Source organism: Tachyglossus aculeatus, chromosome 23 (assembly GCF_015852505.1).
Source record: "Tachyglossus aculeatus isolate mTacAcu1 chromosome 23, mTacAcu1.pri, whole genome shotgun sequence".
Lineage (NCBI taxonomy): Eukaryota > Metazoa > Chordata > Mammalia > Monotremata > Tachyglossidae > Tachyglossus > Tachyglossus aculeatus.
The window spans coordinates 17,982,605-18,010,039 of NC_052088.1; the positions used below are offsets into that span (position 1 = coordinate 17,982,605).

The 27,435-nt window shown below is 42.1% G+C and overlaps 1 protein-coding gene and 1 non-coding gene across 5 annotated transcripts; both read left to right on the forward strand.

Annotated features, from left to right (window-relative positions):
* Positions 1–3,960: 3,960 nt before the first annotated feature.
* On the forward strand, positions 3,961–20,094 carry ATP6AP1L (ATPase H+ transporting accessory protein 1 like). Of its 4 annotated transcripts, XM_038765835.1 has the most exons (9): positions 4,014–4,059; positions 4,258–4,279; positions 8,424–8,464; positions 8,912–8,973; positions 10,464–10,705; positions 14,522–14,572; positions 16,867–17,107; positions 18,309–18,333; positions 19,406–20,094. In XM_038765835.1, the coding sequence occupies exons 1-9, from the start codon at positions 4,053–4,055 to the stop codon at positions 19,711–19,713; spliced, it is 999 nt and encodes a 332-aa protein (XP_038621763.1). In that variant the 5' UTR covers positions 4,014–4,052; the 3' UTR covers positions 19,714–20,094. The 4 variants fall into 4 exon arrangements, with proteins under 4 accessions (XP_038621761.1, XP_038621762.1, XP_038621764.1 ...); XM_038765833.1 differs by lacking the exon at positions 4,258–4,279 and having other exon boundaries at positions 3,961–4,059; XM_038765834.1 differs by lacking the exon at positions 4,258–4,279 and having other exon boundaries at positions 3,965–4,059; positions 18,309–19,553.
* Positions 7,395–7,532, forward strand: LOC119944966. Its single transcript, XR_005456105.1, has one exon. It is a non-coding gene; the product is annotated as a small nucleolar RNA SNORA7 (small nucleolar RNA).
* Positions 20,095–27,435: the final 7,341 nt, after the last annotated feature.

The window sequence follows — 27,435 nt, forward strand, 5'->3', positions numbered from 1 at the left end:
TGAGCTGTCTTAAAAACACTTGTCAGCATTAAGGATGACTGCTATACTTACAAAATATTTGTTGTTTACTTTTCTGAGCATTTGTGGTGTTTTCCTTGCATGGAACCAGGAACAACAAACACAGTTTGATGCCTGGAGGTTTCTAGCAAGGGAAAAGGCAATGAAAGGAAACAAATTACATTAGATTTTGTGGAATAACATACCTGTGTGCCCAATGAAAGGAAACAAATTACATTAGATTTTGTGGAATAACATACCTGTGTGCCGGTGCAGTTCAGTGTTCTGGCAATGCAATGTGTAATCAACCAGAACTGCATAGATGAAATATTCTTTTTTCCTGATTGTTTTTCAACTGTTGACTGTGCATGGTGGCCTTTTTTAACCTTGAATGCATTTGGAATGATGTACTGGATAGTTTGTTTTTGTCACTGGGAAAATGCTTGTCCTTTTCTTTAAAGATGATGGCATCCTATTGGTTCTTTGGAAATAGAAGCAAACCCTTTGCAATTCAGTATTCCTAATCCCTGAGAGAGAAAAATCTCTTTTCCAGTTATGATAATACAAAGTGGAGAATTTGCTTTTCTGCTGGCTTATAGCTTGTAAACTAACTTCTTTGTGACTGCTTTTCTCCCTAAAGTCATAGATTTTAGCTACAGTCAGAAAATCACAGCTCAAGTGTGACAGCTATTCTAAAAGTCATAAGCGTGAAACCTACCAGCTGGTCCCAGTTTTATTGCTTAAAATATTCTTGCAAAGTAGGGAAGTGTTTTTAACTCCAGAAAAAGTGTAAAATATGTTAAAATATCAGCCCTGGGAATGTATTACAGTGGTATTGATTTATTTTTCAAATACAGTACATGATTATAGAATAGGATACAGGAACTTCTGTGAGGAAACTCCTGTCTGAAGAAAGAATCATGAGGCATTTGCTTGGAAATATGGTTGAGTGGAATGAGCATGGCTCTGAAAGTCAGGAGATCTGGATTCCAGGCGTTTTTCTGCCATTGGCTTGTTGGGCAACCATGGACAGCATCTCACGGCTTCTCTCCCGCTATCTCTCAGCCTTTATCCTCAGAGAAATGAGAGAAGTAGGGGTGGAAGAAGAGGAAGCAACTTAAGCCAGAGGTTTAGAAAAACCTAAGGAAGAATGTTTCTGGTTGTGCTACATTTCCTCTGCTAGAAAGGGGCATAGGGGACTGAAAGAGACAGATGGGAAGTACCAACTAGTCAGCCTCCTAGACCAATCAGAAACCATGACAGATAGCCCATTAATACAATCCCAAATACAGTCCACAAGGGCAGAATTTACTGATGTGAGCCCAATTCTGAGGTAATTCTGAATTATGATACTATTTTCTGTTTCTTAGTTCTCTTTTGGCTTGAGGGAAAACGAAACAGGATGTATTTAAGTCAAGTATTATATCAAACAAAAATGTAGTAGTAGTTTTCACTTGTGCATTTTGGGAGGCCAGAAGAGAAGCAGCCGTAAACCGAATCCTGAACTATGTGGCATAAGAATTTTACTCACTTAACCGGGCTCATCCCAGATAAACAACTTGCAACTAGTTCACCCAGGGAATCAGATATTTGTCAGGAGCTTAAAAGTCCCACAGCATGGAATAGTGGATAGAGCTTGGGCCTGAGAATCAGCAGGTCATAGGTTCTAATCCCAGCTCCGCCACGTGTCTGCTGTGTGACCTTGGGCTAGTCACTTCACTTCTCTGTGCCTCCGTTAACTCATCTGTAACATGAGGTTTGAGACTGTGAGCCTCATGTGGGGCAAGGGACTGTCCAACCATATTTGCTCATATCTACCCCATCAGTGCAGTGCCTGGCACATAGTAAATGTTTAACTAAAACCATCATAATTATTACCATTATTAAAGGCCTAGAAAATGTTCCTTTCCTGCTGCCATTAGAGAGCTAAGTAAGGAAGACTCACTGTGCTTTATTTTCTTTCTCCACCCTCTGCTGTATTCTTAGGAGGCTCAGGAATTCATCAGTTTTTAAAGAGACCTTGAACCCTGTATTGATTTTAGGGAGCCCTTGAGCTTGAATTGGATAAGTTCTCAATGGAGTTCAGATCTGGTCTGTTTTAAAAATAATTTTAGTCACCGGCTGATGGGAAAGGCTGAGTGGAGTCAGCCTTCTATAGACTTCTACATGAGCTCTCTCCTACTCTCGCAGAATGACAGTAGCTGATAGGACAGTGTTTAACTATGTTTTGGGTGTGTACCTGTGTGTGCGTATGCACGCATTTGCTTGTTGGGTATGTCATTTGCCTTTTTAAAATACTGTTGTGGATCAGTTATGTTTAATTACAAATTATTTTCAATCAATAGTTTTTGGATATTAGGGACTACAGCAGTCTGTAGTCTGTATGGTTGAAGATTAACTTTCCACAGTTGAGAGTTTGTGTGATGCTGAGCTTAACTAAGACATCTCAGAAAAATCTAAGGTAGTTTTTTTTTCATATTTTGCAAATCTGTGGACACTACCACCTTCACCCAAATTAAATGAAAGAGGTTGTATTTCTGAAATATCTGTATAGCTGCAGATTTTCTCCCTGGGAATTAATTTACCCATCCCTTTTATCTGTCAGAACTCTGGCTCCCAAGTTAAGAAATTAAAGATTTTCAGTTTCTTAGTTGTTAATTCATTTCACCTGTATTTGATTCCCTTAACAATTATCTCTGCAATTCATTTTACTCTTGAAGATCAGAAAGGACTTTTTCTTCATTTTGGGAGAGGAAATGGAGCTAAAAAATTTGACCAAGAAACTAGGATGTGTGAGCAAACTTTAGCAAGCTAACTGTAACTGCAGAGGTATCTCACTGGCAAATTTGATTTAGGGGTAGTGAGTAGTAATGACTACTGATCAATCAATCAATCAATCAATCGTATTTATTGAGCGCTTACTATGTGCAGAGCACTGTACTAAGCGCTTGGGAAGTACAAATTGGCAACACATAGAGACAGTCCCTACCCAACAGTGGGCTCACAGTCTAAAAGGGGGAGACAGAGAACAGAACCAAACATACCAACAAAATAAAATAAATAGGATAGAAATGTACAGGTAAAATAAATAAATAAATAAATAAATAGAGTGATAAATATGTACAACCATATATACATATATACAGGTGCTGTGGGGAAGGGAAGGAGGTAAGATGGGGGGATGGAGAGGGGGACGAGGGGGAGAGGAAGGAAGGGGCTCAGTCTGGGAAGGCCTCCTGGAGGAGGTGAGCTCTCAGCAGGGCCTTGAAGGGAATGACACTCAATAATTCCAGACATCTTTTGCCTACCCTCTGGCAAACACAATATTGGACAGAGGATAGATGGCTGAAAATCGGGCTGTCAGGTATAAAAATGGCCACAGTAATAGAAAAGGATATGGGGAGGATGGGGCCTTATTTTGAAGCCTGTCCCTTTGGGCACTCTGCTTCTTGGGATCTCCAACCCTCTAAGTAGTGTCTCCCTGCTCTGGACAGTAACAGCAGCAACTGTGCAGGTCTTTAGTTCCAGCCACTTGTTTCCCAACTAGTCATCCCCAGGGTGAACATCTCCGCTCATCATTCTCCCAACCCCTTCCTGCATCCAAGCTCCTAGATGCTCCACTATATTCCAGTCGGTATGAAGAGCAATAGTTGTCTAAACCATATGCCCAGTGAAAGGCTCTAAATGTGGCCAAAGGATTTTTGCATTTCAGAAGGAGCTTAAATGGTGTATTTTTTCTCTGTATTAATCTTTCATTAAAATGAATAATGAAATACCCTCAAAGGGTAGAGCCGTTATAACATTTTAAGGCTTTTTGTATACACTTAGTCCATGGTAGCTCAGATGCTGCTTTCTATTGGTCGAATGTGTCATCAGTCATATGACCTACAAGCCCACTGGCTCAGGTCTCTGTTGCTAGAACAGATTAACTGATGTGCTTGCTTTGAAGGAATTGAATCATTTCTCCATGGAAAGACAAATCCCTTATAGCTTTGTGCTCATTGTTTTACCAATAGGATTTTCACTGTCCAAGGACCAAATGTTTGTAAGCATGGATGCAAGGTCAGTAATACATCTTTTAATTCAGTGTACCTGTGAAGTGTGTGTGTGTGTGTGTGTGTGTGTGTGTGTGTGTGTAAGAGAGAGAGAGAAAGAGGGAGAGAGAGAAAGCTGATAGTTCTACAATTATTCTATTATCTCTGGCCAGACACATTTGATTTCGGTTCAAAATGGTCGGCTCCAATTAGGATCCTTTTCCAGGTCTGACAGATATTGAGCTCAGGTAAAATAAATCTTTGACAAAAATGCATGTTGCCTTTACCATTCTTGACTATTGTTTGGGTACAAATATACCTCTATATAACTATGTTATTCACACACACACTTAGAAAAATGACCTAAAAGGCTTCACTCTCCAGGCAGTTTTCTTCTACTAGATTGAATGTTACTGTTTCTTCTCTTTCGTTTCCTCCACAAGGAAAGTGGAAAGTGAAATAGCAACCCAGATGTAAGCCTGCTCCAAGAAAAAGATGTGTTAAAATTTCTGTTCATTGAAAACGGCTTATTATTACCATACGGGCTGGAAGATCACAGAAACCAGCTATGACATCTCTATTTATATTTCCATTGTCTTTTGAAAGTCTTATTTTCCAACCTATTAGGGAATATAAATAGACACTATAAAATAAAGCAACCAAAGGAGGCAGCTTCTGAAAGTTCAGGCTCTCTGAGTAGAAATAGCAAAATTAAATCATTCACATCATGTCTTCCAATTATGAATAATATGTGGCTGCCAACATATGCAGCTGGCAATATAATCTGAGTTTATAGGGCAGTAGGGACGTGTGGTAATTTGGTTAAACTTGGAATAACTGATTTTTGAGTCAATATGATAAAAGCTACATGACTAGTAAAATCAGTGCCCTCATTCACTTTTACATTGTAATGGTACTTACGAAGTTCATTTATTCTTCAAAACAATTGCAATAGTGTAGTTCCTCACCATGTTCCCAACTATAAGGATTTAGTACATTATTACTGAGCACAATTTATATATTTTTTCTTTATAGGTGTGTAAGACAGATAAAGTGAAATATAATTAAACATAAATCTGGGAAGAATTGTGAAGCTAATATAAGGTTGCAAAGATGATGGACATTAATAGATTCTCGAAATTACCTCCCTTTGTAATTAAAGGCATCTTTGCTACCTGTTTGAGAATCTAGAATTTTGTACCCTTGAGATGGCAAGTAAATAAGTGCCCGTGAAAATGTACCAAAAGGACCCAGTTTTCTAATATTTCCTACCTTGGCTTTCTTTCCCTTAGATTCACATACTTTGTCCAGGAGTAAAATGTCACTTATTTTATGATTCATACATCAGATGGTTTTAGACAAATATCTTGGAAAGGTACTTTGGGTAAAAATAATAATCGATAAAGGCCTCAGATGGAATTGTTTTTTGGTGAACACATCTTTTTACCTCTTTTTCAAAACAGGAAAGCAAAACAGAAGAATTACAAACTCCTACCCTAAAAATATGCCTACTAGCAAGAAAACATCTATCCTTCTGTGTGAGCCATGGGTATAATAAACAAGCTACTCATCTTTATATTCATGATGAAGGATGTTCCAGGACAGATAGGATTTTACACTTTATTCATACACAGAAGCTCCTTTAATTTATTGGTATTTAGAAAATACTCTGGTTTGTATAAAGAGTAAACCAATTTTACTGCAGTTGACAGGGTGAATAGAAAAATAAAAATGCAGCTCTGTGTTATTATGGTCTTAAAACTAATGTTTTCCTAAGGAACGTTGATATTTTTCTAAACATGTAGTGAAGTAACGGTTTCAAGAAAATCACCACTGAATAACATATTAGAAGATAATATAATTGAACCAGAGGCTCGTGTAACCATATCTACTTAACACTATCTCCTAGCAGGTAAATATCCTTGAGGAATATAAGACCAACAGTTGTGTTACTGCACCCAGTCACATATTTGCAGCAGTTTTTGTTTCTGGAAAACAATTCCTGGAAGTAGTGTGTATTAAAATGTTGTAATAGCTCTGAGTTTTTAAGGAATTAGGTTCACAACACCTTACATTTCCACACTTTGTGTGGAAAATGCAGCATTTGGGGTATTCAGTATTACACAGTGAAAACAATGACAACATCACAATTCAGAAGAAAATTTCCTAAAATGAAATTTGCAGGTGTCCATGAGAGGAAGCCGTCTTTAAGTCTTAGATTGTCTTTTGGGCCAGATGTGTAAACTACTGTCGCTTGATCGGTTATATAGAATTTGGATTGGGGAATGATTGAGATTCTTTAGCCACACACACTGCTTTTCTCAAGGAGGCTGCCTTGGTGCCAGAATGGTGTACAACTGTCTAAATGGAAAAAGTAACATCCAAGCAAGGATGGCTGCTATTCAGAAATGAGACTGTCATTGCTTCTGGGTGCTATACTTCTCCACCTGAAACTCTTATACCTTGTCCTAGAATTAATTTAGATGAGGTTCTGAGAGAAATTAGATATTACCCTGGGCCTTAGGGGATGGGGACACAGACATGTATCTCGGGGCTTCGGGCAAGACTAAAGCTTCTGCCCAGGACAGCTAGTAAACTGAATAGTTTGAAGGCTGGGACTTCATCTGTTTGTGTGTTTTTTAGTTATTTATGCAGTGATAAAGGGAAAAGGAGAGGTGTAGGAAGAGGATTTGAGAAGAGGGGTAACTTTCTGAGCCACCATTGTCATCTCTCCCCCCCCATCCACCTCTCCATCCCCCCGCCTTACCTCCTTCCCTTCCCCACAGCACCTGTATATATGTATATATGTTTGTACATATTTATTACTCTATTTATTTTACTTGTACATATTTATTCTATTCATTTTATTCTGTTAATATGTTAATATGTTTTGTTCTTTGTCTCCCCCTTCTAGACTGTGAGCCCACTGTTGGGTAGGGACCGTCTCTATATGTTGCTGACTTGTACTTCCCAAGCGCTTAGTACAGTGCTCTGCACACAGTAAGCGCTCAATAAATACGATTGAATGAGTGAATGGAATGAATCTCTTGCTACTGTCAATGCTGTCACTTCCTGCCAGCAGTCCCATTGCTGATCCTGCCACCCAGGCAGAAATGGCGGTGACTGGTAGGAAAGAATGTCTGAGGACAGGAAGAGTGAAGGGAAGGCTCCTTCTCCTCCTCCCTCTCACCCCCATTTTCTTCCTCCTGTCGCATACATCCAGTCCTTTTGGGTGACAGAGTGAACTCCTGAAAAGCAAATTAGAACCAGCAACTTCTAATCTGGGCAGCTTCAGCAATTTAAAGAAGATGCATTGGGTTAGCAGCAAGTCATCAGACATTGGTCTGCTGTAACATTTGCTTTCGCCTCTCAGGGTCACATCTGGAGAGTTTCCAGTACTCTACCAGTCTCGACTATGGGAGGAAGAGTCAAGCAGAGGCATATCCATTCCATTCCTAGCTTGGGCAGTGGCTAGCGAGTGGAAGGCAATCTGCTACAAGTCAAAATTCACCTGTGCTGGGCAGCAGCGGCATAGGCGAGAGCTGAGGGCGGAGACTCAGGTTTACTGCGCAGAAGAAGGCAATGGTAAACCGCTTCCATATTTTTACCAAGAAACCTGTATGGATACACTACCAGAATGCTTGTAGATGGAGGTGGGGCTTTCTGGGAGAGATGTGTCCGTAGCGTCATTCTGGATCAAACATGAATCGACAGCATAAGACAACATCAGTAATAACATTTGCTTTGTCTAGAATCAAACAGTAATATTTGGATATTGGGAAATGATTAGTATTCATATGCTTCATAGTTGACATTCTTGGTCACTGGAACTTTGGAAATGTAGACATTGAAAGTCGTATATTCTTAGAGAAAAATAATCTATAGTCCTGCTTAGTAGTAGAAGTCATCTTTCCTATAGTTTTGCTCATCTAGACAACTCCAGCTAATAAAAATAATTGCAGCATTTTGTTAAGCACTTATTATGTGCCAAGAACTATACTAAACACTGTGGTAGATTTAAGATAATCAGGTCCCACTTGGAGTTTACATTCCCAAGTAGGAGGGAGCGTAGGTATTGTAGATGAGGAAACTGAGGCTTAGTGAAGTGATTTGCCCAAGGTCATACAGAAAGCAAGTGTCGAAGACAGAATTAGAACCCAAGTCCTCTGACTCCCAGTCACATGATTTTCCACTAGGCTACCCTGCAATCAGTATATTAATGGTATCAAGTATTACACCCAAGGAGTTTTCACCATGATTGCAGATTTAAGTAGGATAAAGGTAACCCCTTACCACTCTAAAACAGCAAACTCCGACTTTTAATATGGAAATGTACATTTGACTGGAAATGTAGATTGTTAGTGTCTGTTTTCCCCCCTCACTCTTTTCTAGTTCACAAACGTTTTCAAACCAACACCTGGTCTTCAGAAATGGTAAGACTTTTCATTTGCTTTTGTGCAAAGCTCTTAAGAAGCAGTTCACTTCAGGGGAAACTGGTTAGATGTTGAAAGTTGTTCAGAAATATTAGCAGTTGGTCTGCACCCCTTTCCTATACCAATGGTATCCTTTTAACCAGCGATGCCCTCTCTCCATCTCTCCTAAATAGGGATTTCAGGTAAACTTAGCCACCTTAGCCTCCCTTCATCCCCATTTTACCTGGCTCTTTTGTGAGTCGGTTTCATCTCTGCTAGCCACCTAGTGAATCCGTTGTATTTATTGAGTGCTTACTGGGTGCAGAGCATTGTACAAAGCACTTGGGAGAGTGCAATATAGAGAATTGGCAGACACGTTCCCTGCCTACATGTGAGAAAAAACAAGAAGTGATGTCAGCTCAATGAGGGTTATGCTCCTTTTCACTGATAGCATTGCTTCTTTGGCAGATCAACAGATGGATGGAGACGTGAAGAAAAATCTGAGTTTTAAACCCTCTCCACCTTCCCAGGTATGGAATTACAGTATCTGGAAACTAGATTGTAAGACTCTTGGGACATTTATTTATAGCTCAGTAAATAGTGATTTTTACTTGGTTAGTTGCTATGGAGATATCTTAGTATAGTTTTGTACACTGAACCTTCATTCTCTGGATCTGTTAGTGCTGTAATGATTTGCCACACTTTGGCTTTAGGTGCTCTTAGATCTGGGATTAGTTTTGGCCTTTGGGGGCTTTTTACATCTGCCTTTAGTGTAAGAGTGCCTGCATTTCCTTTTCATGTGGACAGACTGAGGTCTTTCCACCTCAAGTTTGGGTGACTGTGAAGCTTTCTTCATGCTCTATCCTTTAAAGTAGTCTGGGTCTCCAACTGGTACAGTATGAACAGTGAGCAGCAGAATGTATCCTCAAGGATGGGAATTGCCCAGGAAGGTATTAAAGGGTTGGGTTTGCACCGTAAACCCCTTTGTGGCCTGGGTCCTGGTACCATTCAAGATTGTCCCTCTCTCCCTAAGCAGTTTTAAGGTAGAAGAGGTCATGTATAACAATCCCAAATCTCAACTTGAGGTAGTGGAAGCAGAAGTTTTCCAAAGAGGGACTGATCCTTCAGAATTCCCTTCCTCCTCTGATTTGACACAGCCTGAATCTGTTGGTCCACTTCAGGGCCGTTCTAGAAAAAATATTTCTCCTAAAATTGGTTAATATGGCAGTGAGTTGTTGATTGTTGGTTTTTTAAATTTGTTTTTTGTGAAAAATCATGCTCACCTGAAAGTGCGGCCTCGATGCCTGCTGCCTTCAGTCGTATCACAGTTGTGACCATCAAAATGATAACTTACTTTTCTACCTGACTGGTATTTTATGGATCCTGGGCCTGCCCTGGGCTCTCTTGCCACTGTTTCCAACCCCAACCCATTTTACATCATCTTCCTGAGTCTGGCTGACTCACCTGCTAGTCTTGTTGGGTTGACTGGTAAAACAATAGCTAAGAAGACCTTGTTCCCAAAGCATTGATGGCTTAACTGTAGGCTTTATACTGTAAGCTTGTGGTGTGCAGGGAAGGTTTCTACCAACACTGCTATATTGTACTCTCCCAGCTGTTTAGTACAGTGTTCTGCCCACAGTAAGTGCCCAATAAACATCATTGGTTGATTGATTGGTTGATTTACTGCAGTGGTGGTCTGCTAAAAAGCAGTGTAGGAGTCTTCAGCTGCAAAATCCAAGTCTTGGAGAGGATGAGACCTTTAACTAAGAAGGTTTAAAGGAAACCAGCAACAAATAGGAAACCCTCAGCGGCCCTAAGGAATAGTATTCTAGATTCTATCTTTGTTTCCAGGCTTGACTCTTAAGTTATGAAAACAGAGGCTTAATGTGATTTTCACCGTGACCAGTCTATTATGAATATAATAGATTAGCCATTCAATTGAGAGGGGATTTTTCACTTTGAGGAGAAAAAAATGATTCGTTAATATCAGACTCATGTACTATTTTATTTGGTTGTTTAGGTCATCTATTCTGAATTTAGCCAGAAAGAAAATTCAGAAAGAGAACTGTGGAAAGCCTTCAGCCAGAACCATCAGAGCCCTCTGAATGTATCAGTGAATGGAAGTTTGTGTATTCTCTTCTGGGCTAAAAGAATAACAATTCAATTCAAAGATCAGACTCAGTTGGATCTGACAGATAAAACATTTGGCAATCAGGCCACCGTGGATGTCAGAGAATCAAACTGCAGTGAGGAAAATGCCACGTAAGTCCAGATGGAAGTAAAGGTAACTCGATTATCTCTGCAAATAGAGGGTAGCAGAGGTTCAGGTAATGCAACATCGTGGGTAATTCAAAATGAGGGAGGAAGTTTATGCTTTGAGTGGTCAGTGTGGGAAGGAGACCCTGGCATAAGATGTTTCAATTTTGATCCTAGAGTTCTTAGCCATTCATAACGCATTTGTTAATAGCAGGGGCCGCATAGCTCTTTCCAAAACTTCTTCCTCTGTTCATCTTTTCCTAGCCTAGGTGTTGCTTGCTGCTGTGACTAATGACATTTGTGTAGTATCTCCTATGACCTCATATAGTACAGGCAATATACTAAGCTCTGGGTAGATACAAGCTAATAGGATGGACACAGTCTGTGTCCCACATGGGGCTCACAGTCTTAATTCCCATTTAGCAATTGAGACCTGAGGCATAGAGAAGTTCAGTGACTTTCCCAAGGTCACACAGCAGATAAGTGGTGGATCTGGGATTAGAGCCTAGGTTATCTGACCTCCAGGTTCATGCTCTGCACTAGTCTATGCTGCTTCTCCAGACTTGAGTTTCTCTCTTTTCATTTTTCACTTGATTACCACCATCTTTCACACGGGATTAATGTTCCCTTGTTTTATCCAGAAATGGATGGAATTACAAAAACAAACAGACAAAAAACCACCAACTCTTGAAAGTTTCATATTTTCCAGTTGCAGGCATGTTAATTATACTGTGACTTGTGAAGAAATCTCCTAGCTATTTGAGTATCTTCAGATCTTTATCCTCTGTATGTGACATTATATTTGGCGGGCTGTAGAATTTCTCTCATTCTTTCACCCAAAACAATGGTAGATACTTTATTAAAGAACAACATATAGTTTGTGGGCCATTTTGGGTTGGTTTTAGCAACACTACCAACAGCTGAAAGCTGCTTTCTTTCCAGACCACTTCTGAGAGGTATAATAATACTTCTTCCTCAGTGGGCTTTGCCATTTGTGAAAGATAGGGTTTGAAATTGGGCAATTGAGGGTGGATACTTGCATAATACGTGAACTCTGAGAGCATTGTTAAAATAGACCTAGTAAAGCCTGCTGCTGCGGTGAGCCACAGATGTGTAAGCTGATCAGAACAATATGCTAAATGACACCACGATTAGCATTTGAAAGTCGAGTCCGAGATCAGATTCGGGGAACCCTCGATTCATGAGCTGAGACTTTCCCAGATCTGTTGAAGGGCATTTATAATGGAGGAAAGTGGTCAGCCCCATTCCCTTCTGTGTTGAGGGGAGAAGAGGGACAGATAATCTCTTTGGGGGTGTCCCTGACAGGTTTAGGAAGAAGTACATTGTAATCTTCTGCTTCCCCTGGGCATGGACTCCATGTCCCAACCATGTGCAGGGCAGGAACCTTGTGTGCCTTGCTGGTGAACTGTCCCTTTGGGGGACAGTAGTTTATGGTGGTGGAGACGTTTCTTTGTGTACTTCCAGTGCTTCACACAGAGTAATCCCTGCACAGTGTGGCTCAGTGGAAAGAGCATGGGCTTTGGAGTCAGGGGTCATGGGTTTGAATCCCAGCTCTGCCAATTGTCAGCTGTGTGACTTTGGGCAAGTCACTTAACTTCTCTGTGCCTCAGTTCCCTCATCTGTAAAATGGGGATTAAGACTGTGAGCCCCCCGTGGGACAACCTGATCTCCTTGTAACCTCCCCAGCACTTAGAACAGTGCTTTGCACATAGTAAGCACTTAATAAATGCCATTATTATTATTATTATTAATAAATATCATAATAATTATTGTGCCCCGACTAGAGGACATTTCTAGGCATAAGTAGAGCCTTCTGGCTGCCTGGGCCTGGCTCCCAACCTGGACTTTGGGGTGGCCTCTGAAGTTCTACCCCATGCTTCTTTCCTAGCCCAGCTCCTTTGCTTGCAAATCACACCATGAATAGTCTCATTTTGGGTGCCTTCCCAATCCCCTCCTTCCTCATCACCACCACAGCTGAGTGTAGGGGGAAGTGGAGCAGGGGAATGGCCATGAAGGTCAGGGCTCCATGGAAAGCATGAAGGGACAAGAGAAATATTGGAGGCTCCAGGGTGATTAATGTTTTCAAGGGCAAGGTGCTGAAGCTCCAGCTGAATATTTCAGAGTTTTGCATCTAGCAACTGAAATTCCATTTGATTCTGTTGGTAGGAAAAACTACTGGGACTATTTGGTTATGAAGAGTCAGAATGAAGATTAGTGAAGGAGCACACCTCAGTCAATTTGTGAACAGTTAAGATCAAAGTGTAAGTTAGAAATAACCATGTTTTCTCTGGATAAGGGAATGCGCAATTAAAGTCCCTACCTGAGTTTTCAGAAAAGTGAGTAGGAAATACCAAACCCAGAACCATTATTATCATCTTTGACAGCATTGATTGATCAAGTTACAAGTTGCAGAGCCCCATATTCAACACGTATCAATCAATCAATGCTATTTATTGAGTGCTTACTATATGCGGAGCACTGTACTAAGTACTTGGAAGAGAACAATTTAACAGAATTAGCAGACGTGTTCCCTGTCCATGATGAGATTTCAGTCTAGAAGGGAGACAGGCATTACTATAAATTAAAAAGTAATTTATAATATATAATTGAAAGATATGTTTGTAAGTGCTGTGGGGCTGAAGGGAGGGCAAATATCGAATGCCCAGATATCAGATGTCACAGGTCTGAGTGTATACATGACACAGACAGGAGGTACATGCAACAGGAGTAAAATAGATTGTTCCTGCCCTTGAGAACAGCAGACATAAGTCACCAAATATTTTAGGTAAAATAAAACATTAGATCAAATGGGGAGAATGAGGGAAGGCAATCAACATCACAACACATCGTGCCTCAAGATATCACAACACAGTATTTGGTACACGTTTCAGGCCTAGTCATTAGTAGTTAGTGGTAGTAGTATTTAAGTGCTTACTGTGTGCAGAGCACTGAACTGTGCACTGGGAAAGAGTATACTGGGGGGAATTAGATACAGACCCTCTTGCTTGAGGTGCTCCTGATCTACAAATTAGGTCCTAGAAGAGACAGAAATGGTCATAAGGCCAATTGGGAGGGGGAAAGGTGCTCATATGTTCCCAAGAATAGACCCTGATACTCAATTTGGATTCTATCCAAGTACTTGCAGTTATTTTCACTCCTGGAATATTTTCAAACAAATTTCCAAAGAGGACTGAGTCTACCAGGGAATGCTCTTTCACTATCACAAACCGGGCATCACAGCACTATATTAATAAATATCATCCTATCTGTCCCTAAACTGCACAGACCATCCAGTTTGAGTTCCGTAAAAACACCAGCGTTTCAACACACTGCCCACCTATGTCAATTGATTGATTAATCTTTAGCATCTTGCTTCCTCCTTTCCAAGTAATATTTAGAACAGTGAAACAGTCTTGTCTAACCAAATCTCCCCTCTCAACTGCTTTGAAAATTAAACAGAATAATTAATTTATAAAAATAATTGTCATATTTGTTAAGTGCTTAAATAATGGGGTAAATACAAGATAATCAGGTCAGACACAGTTCCTATCCCATATGGGGCTCACAGTCTAAGTAGGAGGGAGAACAGGTATTGAACCCCCAATTTACAGATGAAGAAACTGAGGCCCAGAGAAGTTAGGTGACTTGCCCAAGGTCACCCAACAGGTAAGCGACAGAGCTGGGATTAGAACCCAGGTTCTCATATGCATTTAGAATCCTCACATTTTCCTGGTTTAATTTATTATTTTAGTTCTTGCAAACTTATTTTGATTGTTTTCCCTTGTTTTATTTTATTTCCAGGCTTTCTCTTAAGTTTGGTGATGTTGACAATCTAAAAGGACTTGACATCAGGTAGGTATTAAGGTTGGAAAATAGGTGAGGTTGTAAGGCTTGTCAGTGGGACTATCAGTTTGGAGGGTCTCAGACAGTGAAAATGAGGATTAATTTCCTTCATTGCCTCTAGACCATGAGCTCACTGTGGGCAGGGAATGTGTCTTTCGACTCTGTTGTACTCTCCCAAATGCTTAGTGCACACAGTAAATGCTCAATAAATACCACTGGTTGATAGATTGATTCAAGAAGAATGAGGTACAATGAACTCTCATGACCAGGCTAGAAAGAACTGGGAAGCAGCGTGGCCTTGTGGAAAAAGCACGGACTGGGAGTCAGAGGACCTAGGTTCTAAATCTGGCTCTGCCACTTATCTGCCGTGTGACCCTGGGCAAGTCACCTAACTTCTCTGTGCCTCAGTTACCTCATTTGTAAAATGGGGATTTACACTGTGAGCCCATGGGGGACATGGGCTGTGTACAACCCGATAACCTCGTATTTACACCCGAGCTTAGTACGGTGCCTGGAACATAGTAAACGCTTCACAAATACTGTAAAAAATAACAGTGCCAAAGCAGTATCCCTTTCCAGATTTTCCTCCATCCCCAACACGTCCCCCTCCCTCTGTTGCTCTTACTTGCTGTGGTGCAAGTGGCAGGAATAGTTCCAATGGGGCGAGGGTAGCGTGCTGACCATGAGGCAGGTGAAATATTGAAGCCCTACCCTCTCCCCAGCATGGCCAATAGACTTTCAGCCTTCTGGTTCTACCATGTCCATTAATAATAATAGTGATGGTAATTGTTAAGCACTTACTATGTGCAATGCACTGTTCTAAGCGCCTGGGGGATGCAAGGTGATCAGGTTGTCCTACGTGGGGCTCACAGTCTTAATCCCCCTTTTACAGATGAGGTAACTGAGGCACAGAGAAGTTAAGTGGCTTGCCCAAGGTCACACAGCTGACAAGTGGCTTTTAGACTCCCCCTTTTAGACTGTGAGCCCACTGTTGGGTAGGGACTGTCTCTATGTGTTGCCAATTTGTACTTCCCAAGCGCTTAGTACAGTGCTCTGCACACAGTAAGCGCTCAATAAATACGATTGATGATGATGATGAAGTGGCTGAGCCGGGATTTGAACCCATGACCTCTGACTCCCAAACCCGCACTCTTTCCACTGAGCCACGCTGCTTGCACGTTCTCCCTTCTTCCATCCACACCCTCCCACCCAGCCGAAATGGCAGGTATTCCCCACCCTGTATCTTCCTATTAGTGTCCCACAGGGCTCACGAAATGACCTTCCCCAAACACAGTTTGCATCTGCTGCTCTCTCCCCTCCCTGCCCTCCCTTTCCTATTTCAGCTACAGCTGCTGGAGTTGCTCTGGGAAGCACCCAGCCCACTGGACATGTGATGGTTCTGAAATAGAATTTGATGGTGATAAAAAGTAGCGGCTTAGCTGGACTTCCGTTAAATAGAGCAGGCTGCTGTTCTTGTAGGAAAGACATACATCTCTCTGGCAGAGCCCGGATAAGCTTTTGTAGTGGGAAGGTGATGGCGACGGGGATGTCAGTGCAGGTTTTATCTGAACAAGGGGCACTGCAGATTTTAAAACTTGGGAAATGGGATAGGCCTCACGTAGGCAAGCTATTTGCATCTGATTCCTGAGTTTTTAATATATTAATCTGAAAAAGTGCATAAATTTAGGGTTGATTTCAGTGTGTTTTCAGAAGTAAAATAACCTAAAGAGACTCTAATGGAAATGCTTTATTGACCGAGAAAAACAACAATTATCATTTTTGAGGCTAACACCAGTGTCTTCAAAGTAAACCCTGCGAAATATTAAGCATCTGAGAGATGGTCATTGGCAGGGTATTTAAAGAGATGTCAGAACTGGCTCTTAAAGGGTTCAGATAGGCCCGTATCTCTCCTGGCACTGGACTGTCCACTGGGGGATTTCTTACTCAGTGTAGGTTCTAGATTTTGAAAATCTAGTTCTGCGCCTTTATTTTTTACCACTCACTGAGGACCTTTGCTTTTGGAGCAACGTTTCCTCTGGGCTGAGACTGTGGCAAGGAATGCGGTGGGAAATATAATTCTTCCTTTACGTGACACTCTGACAGCCCTGGGGATATTCAGGCCTCTCTAGGCCTCACCTGCCCTATAGATAGATGAAGGGACCCTGAATGCTTAAAAGCCTGAAATCTTTTTCCAAAATAATTTCTTTTATGGGACAAGAGATGGTGCTGTTGTGCTGTCCCTACTCGATGGTTTGAACAATGAAAACATGGCTTCTAATTCTCTGTTTTTAAATAATTCTCAGGTTCTCCTTGGCCAGGTATAACAAGTTGCCTGTACAGAGTTGGTTTAGTTTACAAAGGATTCAGATTCTTTACAACAACTCAATCCAAGCAACTTTCAACGCAACCCGAATATACGCTCCGTCAAGCTATTCTTTTCACTGTGAACGCGTCAGCAGCCTACAGAAATATGACCCCCTCTTGATACCCAGCTCCACAAATGATATCTCCAGGCTGTGGGAAGTCACTTTTATCGATTTTCAGGTAATCAGCAAGACCAGGCAAACGCACTCCCTGTGCTAACTGGGAAGCTGTTTGCTCTCGTAGAAATTAAAGATTCAGTTGCGAATATCATCTAAAGTCTCCCTGGGAAGGATCGCGGCAGACAGAATTGAAAAGGCTGTTTAAATTCTAACCCTTGCTTTCTGGTAAATGTGATGGAATGGGATTAAAGATGGAAATACGTGCCTTGTTAAGAGGGATGCTTTAGAGCAATCTGTTTGAGTTTTCATGCCCGGATCCAACCACTATATAATTATCAGCCACAAGCCAGGGAGGAATGCCAGTGTTCCTGGAAGAGACAAAAGGAGGCTGGAGTCTGAAATTGAGGGAGTGACATATCCTGGAGTGAGAGGCCCAGCCTTGAAGAGGCAACCATTTTCTTTCCCAGTGGGGAATAGGGCAGTGAATGTAGGAGAGGAGATAAGGACTACTTGCTTAGTAAAAGTGGCCCTTGGCAGTTAAACATAGGGATGGATCTGTCAGCCAGGAAGGTGGTAAAAACAAGGCCAGGAATAGCCTCGAGGTTTTTTTGAAATCATTTGAGTAAGATGAGAGCAAAAGAGACTTTTCTGGCCCAACCTCCCAATTATTGTCACTTTTGGGACAATAACTAAATTGCTATGCCCGATCAATCAGTCACCAGACAGTAGGTTTCAATCGCTCCAGGCTGACTCCAGGAAGGATTTGCTTTGCACTGGCTATTTCTCACCCTGCCCATTTTATAACTCCAGGAAGGATTTGCTTTGCACTGACTCTTTCTCTAGTGGGATTTTTTTCTTGAGCTTTTTCTGGTACTTTCCCAAGTGCTTAATTCAGTGCACTGCACTCAGTGGGTGCTAAATCAGTTCCATTACTTATAGTTAGCACTACTCCATTCAGTGGGTAATTTCCAATTTCTTTCTTATGAGCGGTGAGATAGGGAAAGGAGTATCTTTATAACTTACAACTGAGCAAGGTATCTACTGGCCACGTGACTTTTGAAAGCGGAGAGATTTTCTAATGGAGTCGTAACATCCCGGAAATCCAAATTAATCAATGACTCCAAATCCTTTGATGGGTTTCATTGTGTCCCAAAGTTTTCCCTCACTCTTTAGCTCAAGGAGCTTCACCTGAAGCCAAATCGGAAAGTAGAGCCTGGGCAGAAACAGAACATTCCACTTCAGCTTTTCCTTTCTCTTGGCAGATTCAAGCCTTTCGCATCAAAGAAGGTCAGTTTGCCTCCACCAGAGACTGTGCATCCTTTTTCTCCCCAGCTATTCTGATGGGCCTGGCCACCTCCCTACTCCTACTCTTGGTTCTGGCCTACGCCCTCCACATGCTGATTCACCTCAAGTCTCTTGACAGGCATTATGAGTGCAAAGCTTCTCCTGCTTACTTCTCCCCCTTCAAAGATCTCACCAGAGCAGAGGAGAAGGAGCCTCTGAGAACCTATGGCAGTGAATACTATGAGCTTCAAAGCCAACAGTTCGGTCAACTTTATATTTAGCCATGTATGTCTGCCTTCGGGCCGTAATAGGCCGTGAATTTTGTTCCTGTCGTTCTGTGATATTTGGCTTGTGAGTTAGTTAAAGATTTTCAGCAAATGACTTGATTTACAAAGGGAAAAAAAGCAGAATGGATTGCTTGGTTTTGCTGCTTAGTCATGAACTGGCCTCTTGAGAGGCAGTCAGAGCAGTGGAAAAACATTCCATTGAGTCAGGAGAAAAGAAGGGTTTGGCCCCAAGTTAGCTTGAAAGGAACAGAAGGCGAATGCACATGTTTAGAACTTGAGAGAGGGAGCAAACAGCCATGGAAGAGATACATGGGCTAGACAGGGCGGCTGCTGCTGTTGCTGTCATTAGATTTCCAAGCACCTCCCCTGACTTGGTTTGAAGCCCCGGAGAGCAGTCTGTTGGGATGTTTGTCTCAACACTTTGGCCAGAACTGCATCGATTGGAAGGCAAGATCCAAGTTCATGGTCAAGATTGCTCACCCAGTCATGACGCTTCCTGGAAACAACCTGGGGAGGGTTTCAAGCCATAAATTTTGGTGTCAGAGTTGGTGTCTGCCTGACATTTCCATATTTGGTTGTATACCTTCCCTGACATCACATACCCTTTATATCACTTTAAAAATTGTATTTCCTTCCCAGTCTAAGCAGGATATATATTCCTGAACTGACCCCTGCACCCAGCCTCCATAACGGCATGGATGATTGGACCGGAACTAGGTTTGATCCATTTCCCACTGACAGAGATGTAAAGCACATTAGAGCTGTCCTGTTCAATTTATTCCTTGCAGTCATGCTGGGAAATGCAACAAGAGGCTGGCACAACATAACACATCTGATCCGCCAGGAATTGCTTCCAACTCAACAGCCACAAGCATCGTCGAAAGTTATAGAGAAGTCATGCAACAGTCATGATTACATGGATGACCTCATCCTAGAGGCGCATATCCAAGAATTCCTGCAAATGATCGTGAACACCTTTGCAGGGTCAGTTTGGTGCTATGGACTCACAAGTCCAAGGAAAAACGAGGTAACAGATCAACCTGTATCTGGAAAACAGCACACACAACCAAATGTCTTCATGAGCAACATGGAATAAAATACCATCACAGGATTCTGTTTCTTAGGCAGCAACTGTCCAATGATCAGTGATCGATAGGGAATAGAAAACTAAATAAAAATGGCCAGATGTCCTCTATGTGTGTGTGTGGAGGGGAGGAGGGGTGCTAAGCAAATGAGGGAGCAAAGTATTATCAGGCTTCAGACCAAATAAAGCTATGATGCCGTCCGACATTCTCTGTGGTTTCAAGTCGTGTGGTCACCAGGGCTAGAGGAAGGGCAGCCTCAAACGCTTTATCTTTCTGCTGTAGCCGTCAGAGTGGAAGATCATCTGGGTGGGTGAGTGTGTATGTCTGACTCTAAGTGCTTAGTACATTGCTCTGCACACAGTAAGCGCCCAATAAATGCTATTGATTGCTCATTTTGTTCTCTTCCTCTCTCCTTTACTTCACTCTTTCCTCTTTACTTTTGAAACTCTCTCCATACCCCTTTAGGGGGTATCTTCATGACATGCATAAGGATCAGTTCCATTTACCAATTTCACTTCCTTTTTTTTCCATTTAGTATCTAACAATTAGACCGCTAAAAATACAGCCCATGTAGAAATGTATAATGCATAAGCAGCACCTCTGTAGGAACGTCCCTGGGACGACTTTATTTTTGTTTGTCTTGGGGTTTTTTGAGGATATTTGTTAAGTTTTTATTATATGCCAGGTACTGTCCTAAGCACTGGAGTAGATACAATGTAACCAGGTTGGACACAATCCATGACCCACATGGGGCTCATGGTCTTAATCCTCATTTTACAGAGAAGGTAACAGGCACAGAGAGTTTTGTGACTTGCCCAAGGTCACACAGCAGACAAGTGGAGGAGCTGGAATTAATTCTGACTCCCAGTTTCAAACTTTTTCCATTGGGCCATGCTGCTTCTGTGCCTGTTGAAGATATTTGGCTATGACAATTGCTCTTTAGACATTCAGTTTGGTCTGAAGTCTGATGACATCTTAAGGCCTCATTCTGCCTGCCAGTCTCCCAAAGGACATACTAGGCAAAGAGATTTTTTAAAAAATGAAGTCAACATCAAGCCAAAGTTGTATGCAAGGTAAGTTGGCTACATTAATTCCATTCTTATATGTATGAGAGCAAAGATGTAAACTCTAACAAATGTATATTATTCAAGAATAGCTTACTGACAAGAAACCATTTTTTGATACAAAATAAGTCCGATCAAGGGAAGTTTGTAAAGTATATTTCAAAGTAACCAAGATCCTTATTGTCTAGGAAAGACTTAGAAGTTTAAAAGTGGAAAAAAAAATCCTGGATTTAGTACAATCCCTGATGAAGATATCAAGATTTTTCTGCAGGGAGCTAACTTTTGTATCCAAGCATTTTTTAGCATCAAAGTATCTCTGAAAATCTTTATCTTCATCCAGCAGTATCCTAACTTTGGCTGACTGAATGATTCCATTAGCTATATAAAACAGAATAAAATCCATCTTTCCAGACTTCAAACCTTGTGGTTATCCTTATTTGGATTTTGCCAGGTCTATAAACATGTGTCCGGTGACCATGAATTGTTGCTCCAGTTTTTCTCAACTCCATCTGCTCCTTAGAAGAAACTCATATTTTTTTGTCCCACCCAAATGAATGACTCCATTCAGGATATGACTGTTTTGATTGCTTTTGTACAGGGAGCCAGGGTTTGAAGTTTTGATTTATTGAAAAAGATGTTCCAATACAGTTCTAATAAAAGCTTAATTAGTCCCAACTAGCAAGAGCACGGGCCTGGGCTGCAGAGGACCTGGGTTCCAGTCCAGCTCTGCCGATTGCTTGCTCTGTGATCCTGGACAAGTCAGTCTAGTGGATAGAGATTGGGCCCGGGAGTCAGAAGGACCTGGTTTCTAATCCCAGCTCTGCCACTTGTCTGCTGTGTGACCTAGGGCAAGTCACTGAACTTCTCTGTGTCTCAGTTACCTCATCTGTAAAATGGGAAGCAACACTGTGAGCCTCATGTGGGACATGGACTGTGTCCAACCTGATAATCTTGTATTTATCCAGAGCTTAGTACAGTGCCTGGCACATAGTAAGCACTTAGCAAATACCATACAAAAATCACTCAACTTCTCTGAGCCTCAGTTTCCTCAACTGTAAAATAAGCATTCAATACCTGTTCTCCCACCTATTTAGACTTTGATCCCCCTGTGGGTCAGAGACTGTGTCCAACCTGATTAACTTGTATCTACCCCAGCACTTAGAAAAGTGCTTAGGACATAGTAAGCACTTAACAAATATGATAATAATGACAATAATTTTGTTGCAATATGTTCTTCCTATAAGGAGTAATATTTCAAGGCCACTGAACACATACATGTTTATAGGCCTGGCAAAGCTCCTACGAAGATCGCAGCAGGTTTTAAGGCTAAGTTGGCCAAGACATTTAAGGGCAGTGGAGTAATCAAAAAGCAGATTGAAATTTAATAAAAGGCCTCACTTTATTCACCAATAAATTAAGTTTTTTCAGACTCCTCAAGGTCATGCCTACAGTTAGTTGGGGCCATTTTGGGAATGTTCAGTCAGTCATATTGATTGAGTGCTTATTGTGTGCAGAGCACTGTACTAAGCGCTTGGGAGAGTACTATGTAACAATCTAACAGACACATTCCCTGCCCACAGCAAGCTCACAGCAACTGAACAAGCTGGTTCAAAGAATGCTCTTCTCTGAAATATCTTGCCAGAGCTGTTTAGTTGGCTGTTGAGAAGATTTCTCTCCTCTCCCCACCCCTGATAGATCAAGGTAAGAAGAGGCAGTGGCTAAAGAATCCATTTTTGAGCATTCAAGATCCGATTATCCAGTTTGTGGGTTATCCATGTCTTATGATGCTCTGTCTCCTTGCTGACACTCCTCTCACCTCCCCATCACTTTTAGCCACCTCAATAATAATAATAAAAATGATGGGATTTGTTAAGTGCTTACTAGTGCCAAGCACTGTTCTAAGTGCTGAGGTAGATACAAGATTATCAGGTTGTCCCAAGTGGGGCTCACAGTCTTAATCCCCATTTTACAGATGAGATAATTGAGACACAGAGAAGTTAAGTGACTTGCCCAAAGTCACACAAATGACAAGTGATGGAGTCAGAATTGGAACACATGACCTCTGACTTCCAAGCCTGTGCTCTTTCCACTAAGCCACACTGCTTCTCTTTACTCAATCAGAGATAAGGCAGGGGACGGGGAGAGGAATTGAAATGGAAATCAGACAGGTTTGAGCCTTAAGTAAAAATAGATTTTCTGGATTATCCCCAGATTATATTGTCTGCATAATATAATAGTGATGGCATTTATTAAGCGCTTACTATGTGCAAAGCACTGTTCTAAGCACTGGAGAGGTTACAAGGTGATCAGGTTGCCCCATGGGGGGGCTCACAGTCTTAATCCCCATTTTATAGATGAGGGAACTGAGACATAGAGAAGTGAAGTGATTTACCCAAAGTCACACAGCTGACAGTTGGCAGAGCCGGGATTTGAACCCATGACCTCTGACTCCAAAGCCCTGGCTATTTCCACTGAGCCACGCTAATTCTGTTACTTCTGTTCCGCATAGATAATGGTCTGTGATTGGGTCCCTATATGGCCTGCAGGAGTAGGGATAGAACAGCACTGTTGATTCAATGATTGCCTATGAATATGAACCCAGGGATGTTTTTGTCCTTTATTTACAGGTATGGCAAACAGAAACAAATGAAAATATGGGATAGGTGGCTAAATTTCTGTTTGCTTCTTCAAAGGATTTCAGTGCAGAGAAGATGACAAAATCCAAAAAGACAAGCGAGAAAGAGTCAAATGGCCCCTCTTGTCACTTCTTTGGTGAGGTAGGAAATTGAGCCCCTTGATTGCTTTCGGGGGAACCAGATGGGAGAAACTTTTCTTTCCATCTGGAGCAGTTTGGCCTGTTGCGCCAGGAGTGACAAAGCAGGTTTCAATAACCAAAGCCAGATTGTCACACAGTCCCAGTTTGGATCATGCTGAGGAAGGGGATATGTTGGGAGTGGGGTGGGACTGGTATACGGAGGTTGGGGGGCAGGGGAAGGGAAGGGAAGGGAAGGCTTTGAGGAGGAAAAGTGAGAGACACAGCAGGAAGGAAAGTGTGAGGAGGTTTTGGGGAAGAGGATCTGGAGGAGAACAGAAAAGAGTAAGGCTGTAGACTATAAGCTTGTTAAGGGCAAGCTTAGTACTCTCCCAAGTGCTTAGTACAGTGCTCTGTACACAGTAAATGCTCACTAAATATGACTGATCATCTTTAGGAAAGGAAAATTCTCTCTTTTTGTCTTTATACCTTTTTAGGTGTCAACAGCGGGTTGGGGAAGGGAGAGAGGAGGAAGGGTGACAAGAGAGGAGATCAGAGATAAGAAAAAGAAAGGCAGACAACAAAGCATGGAGGAATGGAGATACAGAGACACACCTGGAAAGAGAGGGAGCAACATGGTATTGTGCCGCCTGACCTGGGAGTACAGAAACAGAATAGTGAGAACTAGAGGGAAAGAGCATTGTCTAGCGGAAAGACATGGGGCTGGGAGTCAGGATCCTAGAGTTTTACTCCTGGCTTCGTAGAACTTTTTATGGATTGATTGGTTGATTGATCGATTATCATGGTATTTGGGTGATGGTGGTGGTGATGATGATGGCTCTATAGAACCTCTTATGGAGCTTCATCCATGGTATTTGGTGATCATGATCATGATTTTACCTCAGATATAATCCCTCCCGGCTCCATCGCATGTCTGCTGTGTGATCTTGAGCAAGTCACTTCACTTCTATGTGCCTCAGTTACCTCAACTGAAAATGGGGATGTAAGCCCCATGTGGTACAGGGCCTGGGTCCAACCTGTTTTACTTGTACCTACCTCAGCGCTTAGAACAATGCTTGGCACATAGTAAGTGCTTAACAAATACTACGACTATCATTATTATTGGATATCACATTTTTAACCAGAAGCATGCCCTGGAAAAAAATGTTTACTGCTTGGTCCTACTCAGGGAACAGTAAGAAATTCAATACGAAACTTTGTGTAATGTAACAGTTCCATAGAATGCACTCTAAAGCCTTGTCACTCAGTTCACCTCTCCAAATATCTCATCTTTTCAGTGCCTTGGTACAGATGTCAAATCCAGCCTCTAGAGTCACGACAGAATTCAAACTAGCTCCAAATTGGCCCCCTCCATCCCTCTGCCAATAAAATAAAACTAAGATGTGGGTGGGTGAGCCCAACTGCCCAGCCAATTGCTGGGGGCAGTACTTTCAGAATACAAGGTACATCCCAAGAAAGGATTAGAACCAGAAGCTGGTGAAAAGGGCCCACTTCGTTCAGAAAGCTTTGGAACCAAGCTCCCTGATTTACTTAATGACTCCCTAGGGTCAGGACATTGGTTTTACCTTACATCCCAAAAAACTGCTAAGAGCTTTTATTCCCTGAGAAAGACAAGATGGCAATGTCTCTTTACACTCCCTGGGTTCCTGGCAAAACTGAAGCTGCCCTTTATTACAACGAGAAGCTTTCAAGGAGGCTCCTTTATTCTTTTCCCATGTGCAGGGCCCACTAATCTCACTAATACCAAAGGACGATCAGACTTGGAGATCTATTTTGCCTTAACTAGGCCTGGAATATCAGGGCAGGCTTTCAGAATGCTTCTGGAAAAAATCCGTTGATTTGAGTCTCAAGCCGGATGTAATTATACAAGCAAAAAGTGCTCCATGTGATCACATCGGGGAATCTGCAAGAGAGGTAAACTCAGTAGTCTTATCTGACCCCAAATAAGTCTTTACTGCTGAGTTGCCCCGACTCGCTCCCTTCTCTGTACCCCCATTTCCCCACCCCACAGCACTTGTGTATAGATGTACATATCTATAATTCTATTTATTTATATTGATGCCTGTTTACTTCTTTTGATGTCTGTCTCCTCCCTTCTAGACTGTAAGCCCATTGTGGGCAGGGATTGTCTCTATTGCTGAATTGTACTTTCCAAGAGCTTAGTACAGTGTTCTGCGCAAAATAGCTGCTCAAGAAATATGATTGAAGGAATGGATTTATGGGGCTGTTTGCAGATTCCTCTTTAAAACCAGTTTTAACTGAACCCACATCACTGGGGCACTGCTGCTGCCATTGCCGCCACTACTGTTCTGGAGATTCCTGCCTTAGTGATGAACAGGGAGAAGCCGAGCTCACAGGATCTGCAGCGTGGAGCCCTGGGGTCCACTTTCAGACAAGGTTTCCTATTTTTTTTTAATGGTGTTTAAGTGCTTACTTTGTCCCAGGCACTGTACTAGGCTCTGAAGTAGATACAAGGTAATCAGGTTAGATACAGCCCATGTCCTTCTTGGGACTCGCAGTCTTAATCCCCATTTTATGGATGATGTAACTGAGGCACAGAAAAGGTAAGTAACTTGTCCAAGGTCATCCAGAAGACCTGGAGTCAGGATTAGAACACAGGTCCTCTGATTCCCAGGCCCATGCTCTTTCCAGGAAGACATGCTGCTCCCTGGTTACCCCAGTTCTTAGAACAGTGCTTGGCACATCGTAAGTGCTTAACAAACACAGTGATTATTACTTTTTTGGTGTTTGTTAAGCACTTACTATGTGCAAAGCACTGTTCTAAGTGCTGAAGAGGGTACAAGGTGGTCAGGTTGTCCCATGTGGGGCTCACAGTCTTCATCCCCATTTTACAGATGAGGTAACTGAGGTACAGAGAAGTTAAGTGACTTGCCCAAAGTCACACAGCTGACAAGTGGCCGAGCCGGGATTTGAACCCATGACCTCTGACTCCCAAGCCCGTGCTCTTTCCACTGAGCCGTGCTGCTTCTCGGGTTTTGGCTGTCATGCGTTACCCTGACACATGGTGATGTGTGAAGCTAGAGGAAAAGCAGCAGGGAGGGGTGGGTTCCAATAAAGAGGAGTGTGTGATTGAAGATCAGTATCCTGACTTTCACTTGAAAACAATGAACCCATACAGGGTGCTGTAGGTCGTATGCTCATTGTGGGCAGCGAACGTGTCTACCAACTCCGTTATACTGTACTCTCCCAATCACTTAGTTCAATGTTCTGCACACAGTAAGTGCTCAATAAATACAATTGACTTATTGTATCAATCAAATTCATTCATATCCAGTCAGCTGGCAACAAATCGAGGGCCCTCTCAGGGCTGTCATTTCATTTGGACTTCCAGTTCCACCAATTTTCGGGGCACTCAAGTCCAGAGCAGATAAAGAGGGACAGGGAATTTAGATAGAACAGATGGGCTCTATGGTGCCAAATGCCCCCCAGACATTGACCAGTTAAAGTTGATGAGGTGGCAAGATAAGTGTTTCCTGTATTTCTTTTTTTTGGATCTGCTGGAGACTAAAATGCTGCACTCCATCAGTGCTAGTCCCCATCTGGCTATACAAGTCTCCCAAGATGGAGACCTGGAGACATGCCAACAATAAACCAGACAAATACCAGAGAACTCAGATGGGAAATCAGAGTTTATTCTGGCATTTGTGTTCAAAGGAAGCCACCTTTGGGATAGACACTGTATATATTCACTTGACGTAGACTATAATCATCCCAGAATTTAAACTGTTTAGAAAAAAGACAGTTAATTTCCTTCTTCCATAGGCTTACTGGATAAGGGACTGTATTCAGAGATACTTGCAAATACTGTCCTGGTCACCCAATCTCTCTTTTACTTCATGCCACAATGTGTTCCTGGAGGAGAGACCAGAGCTGAA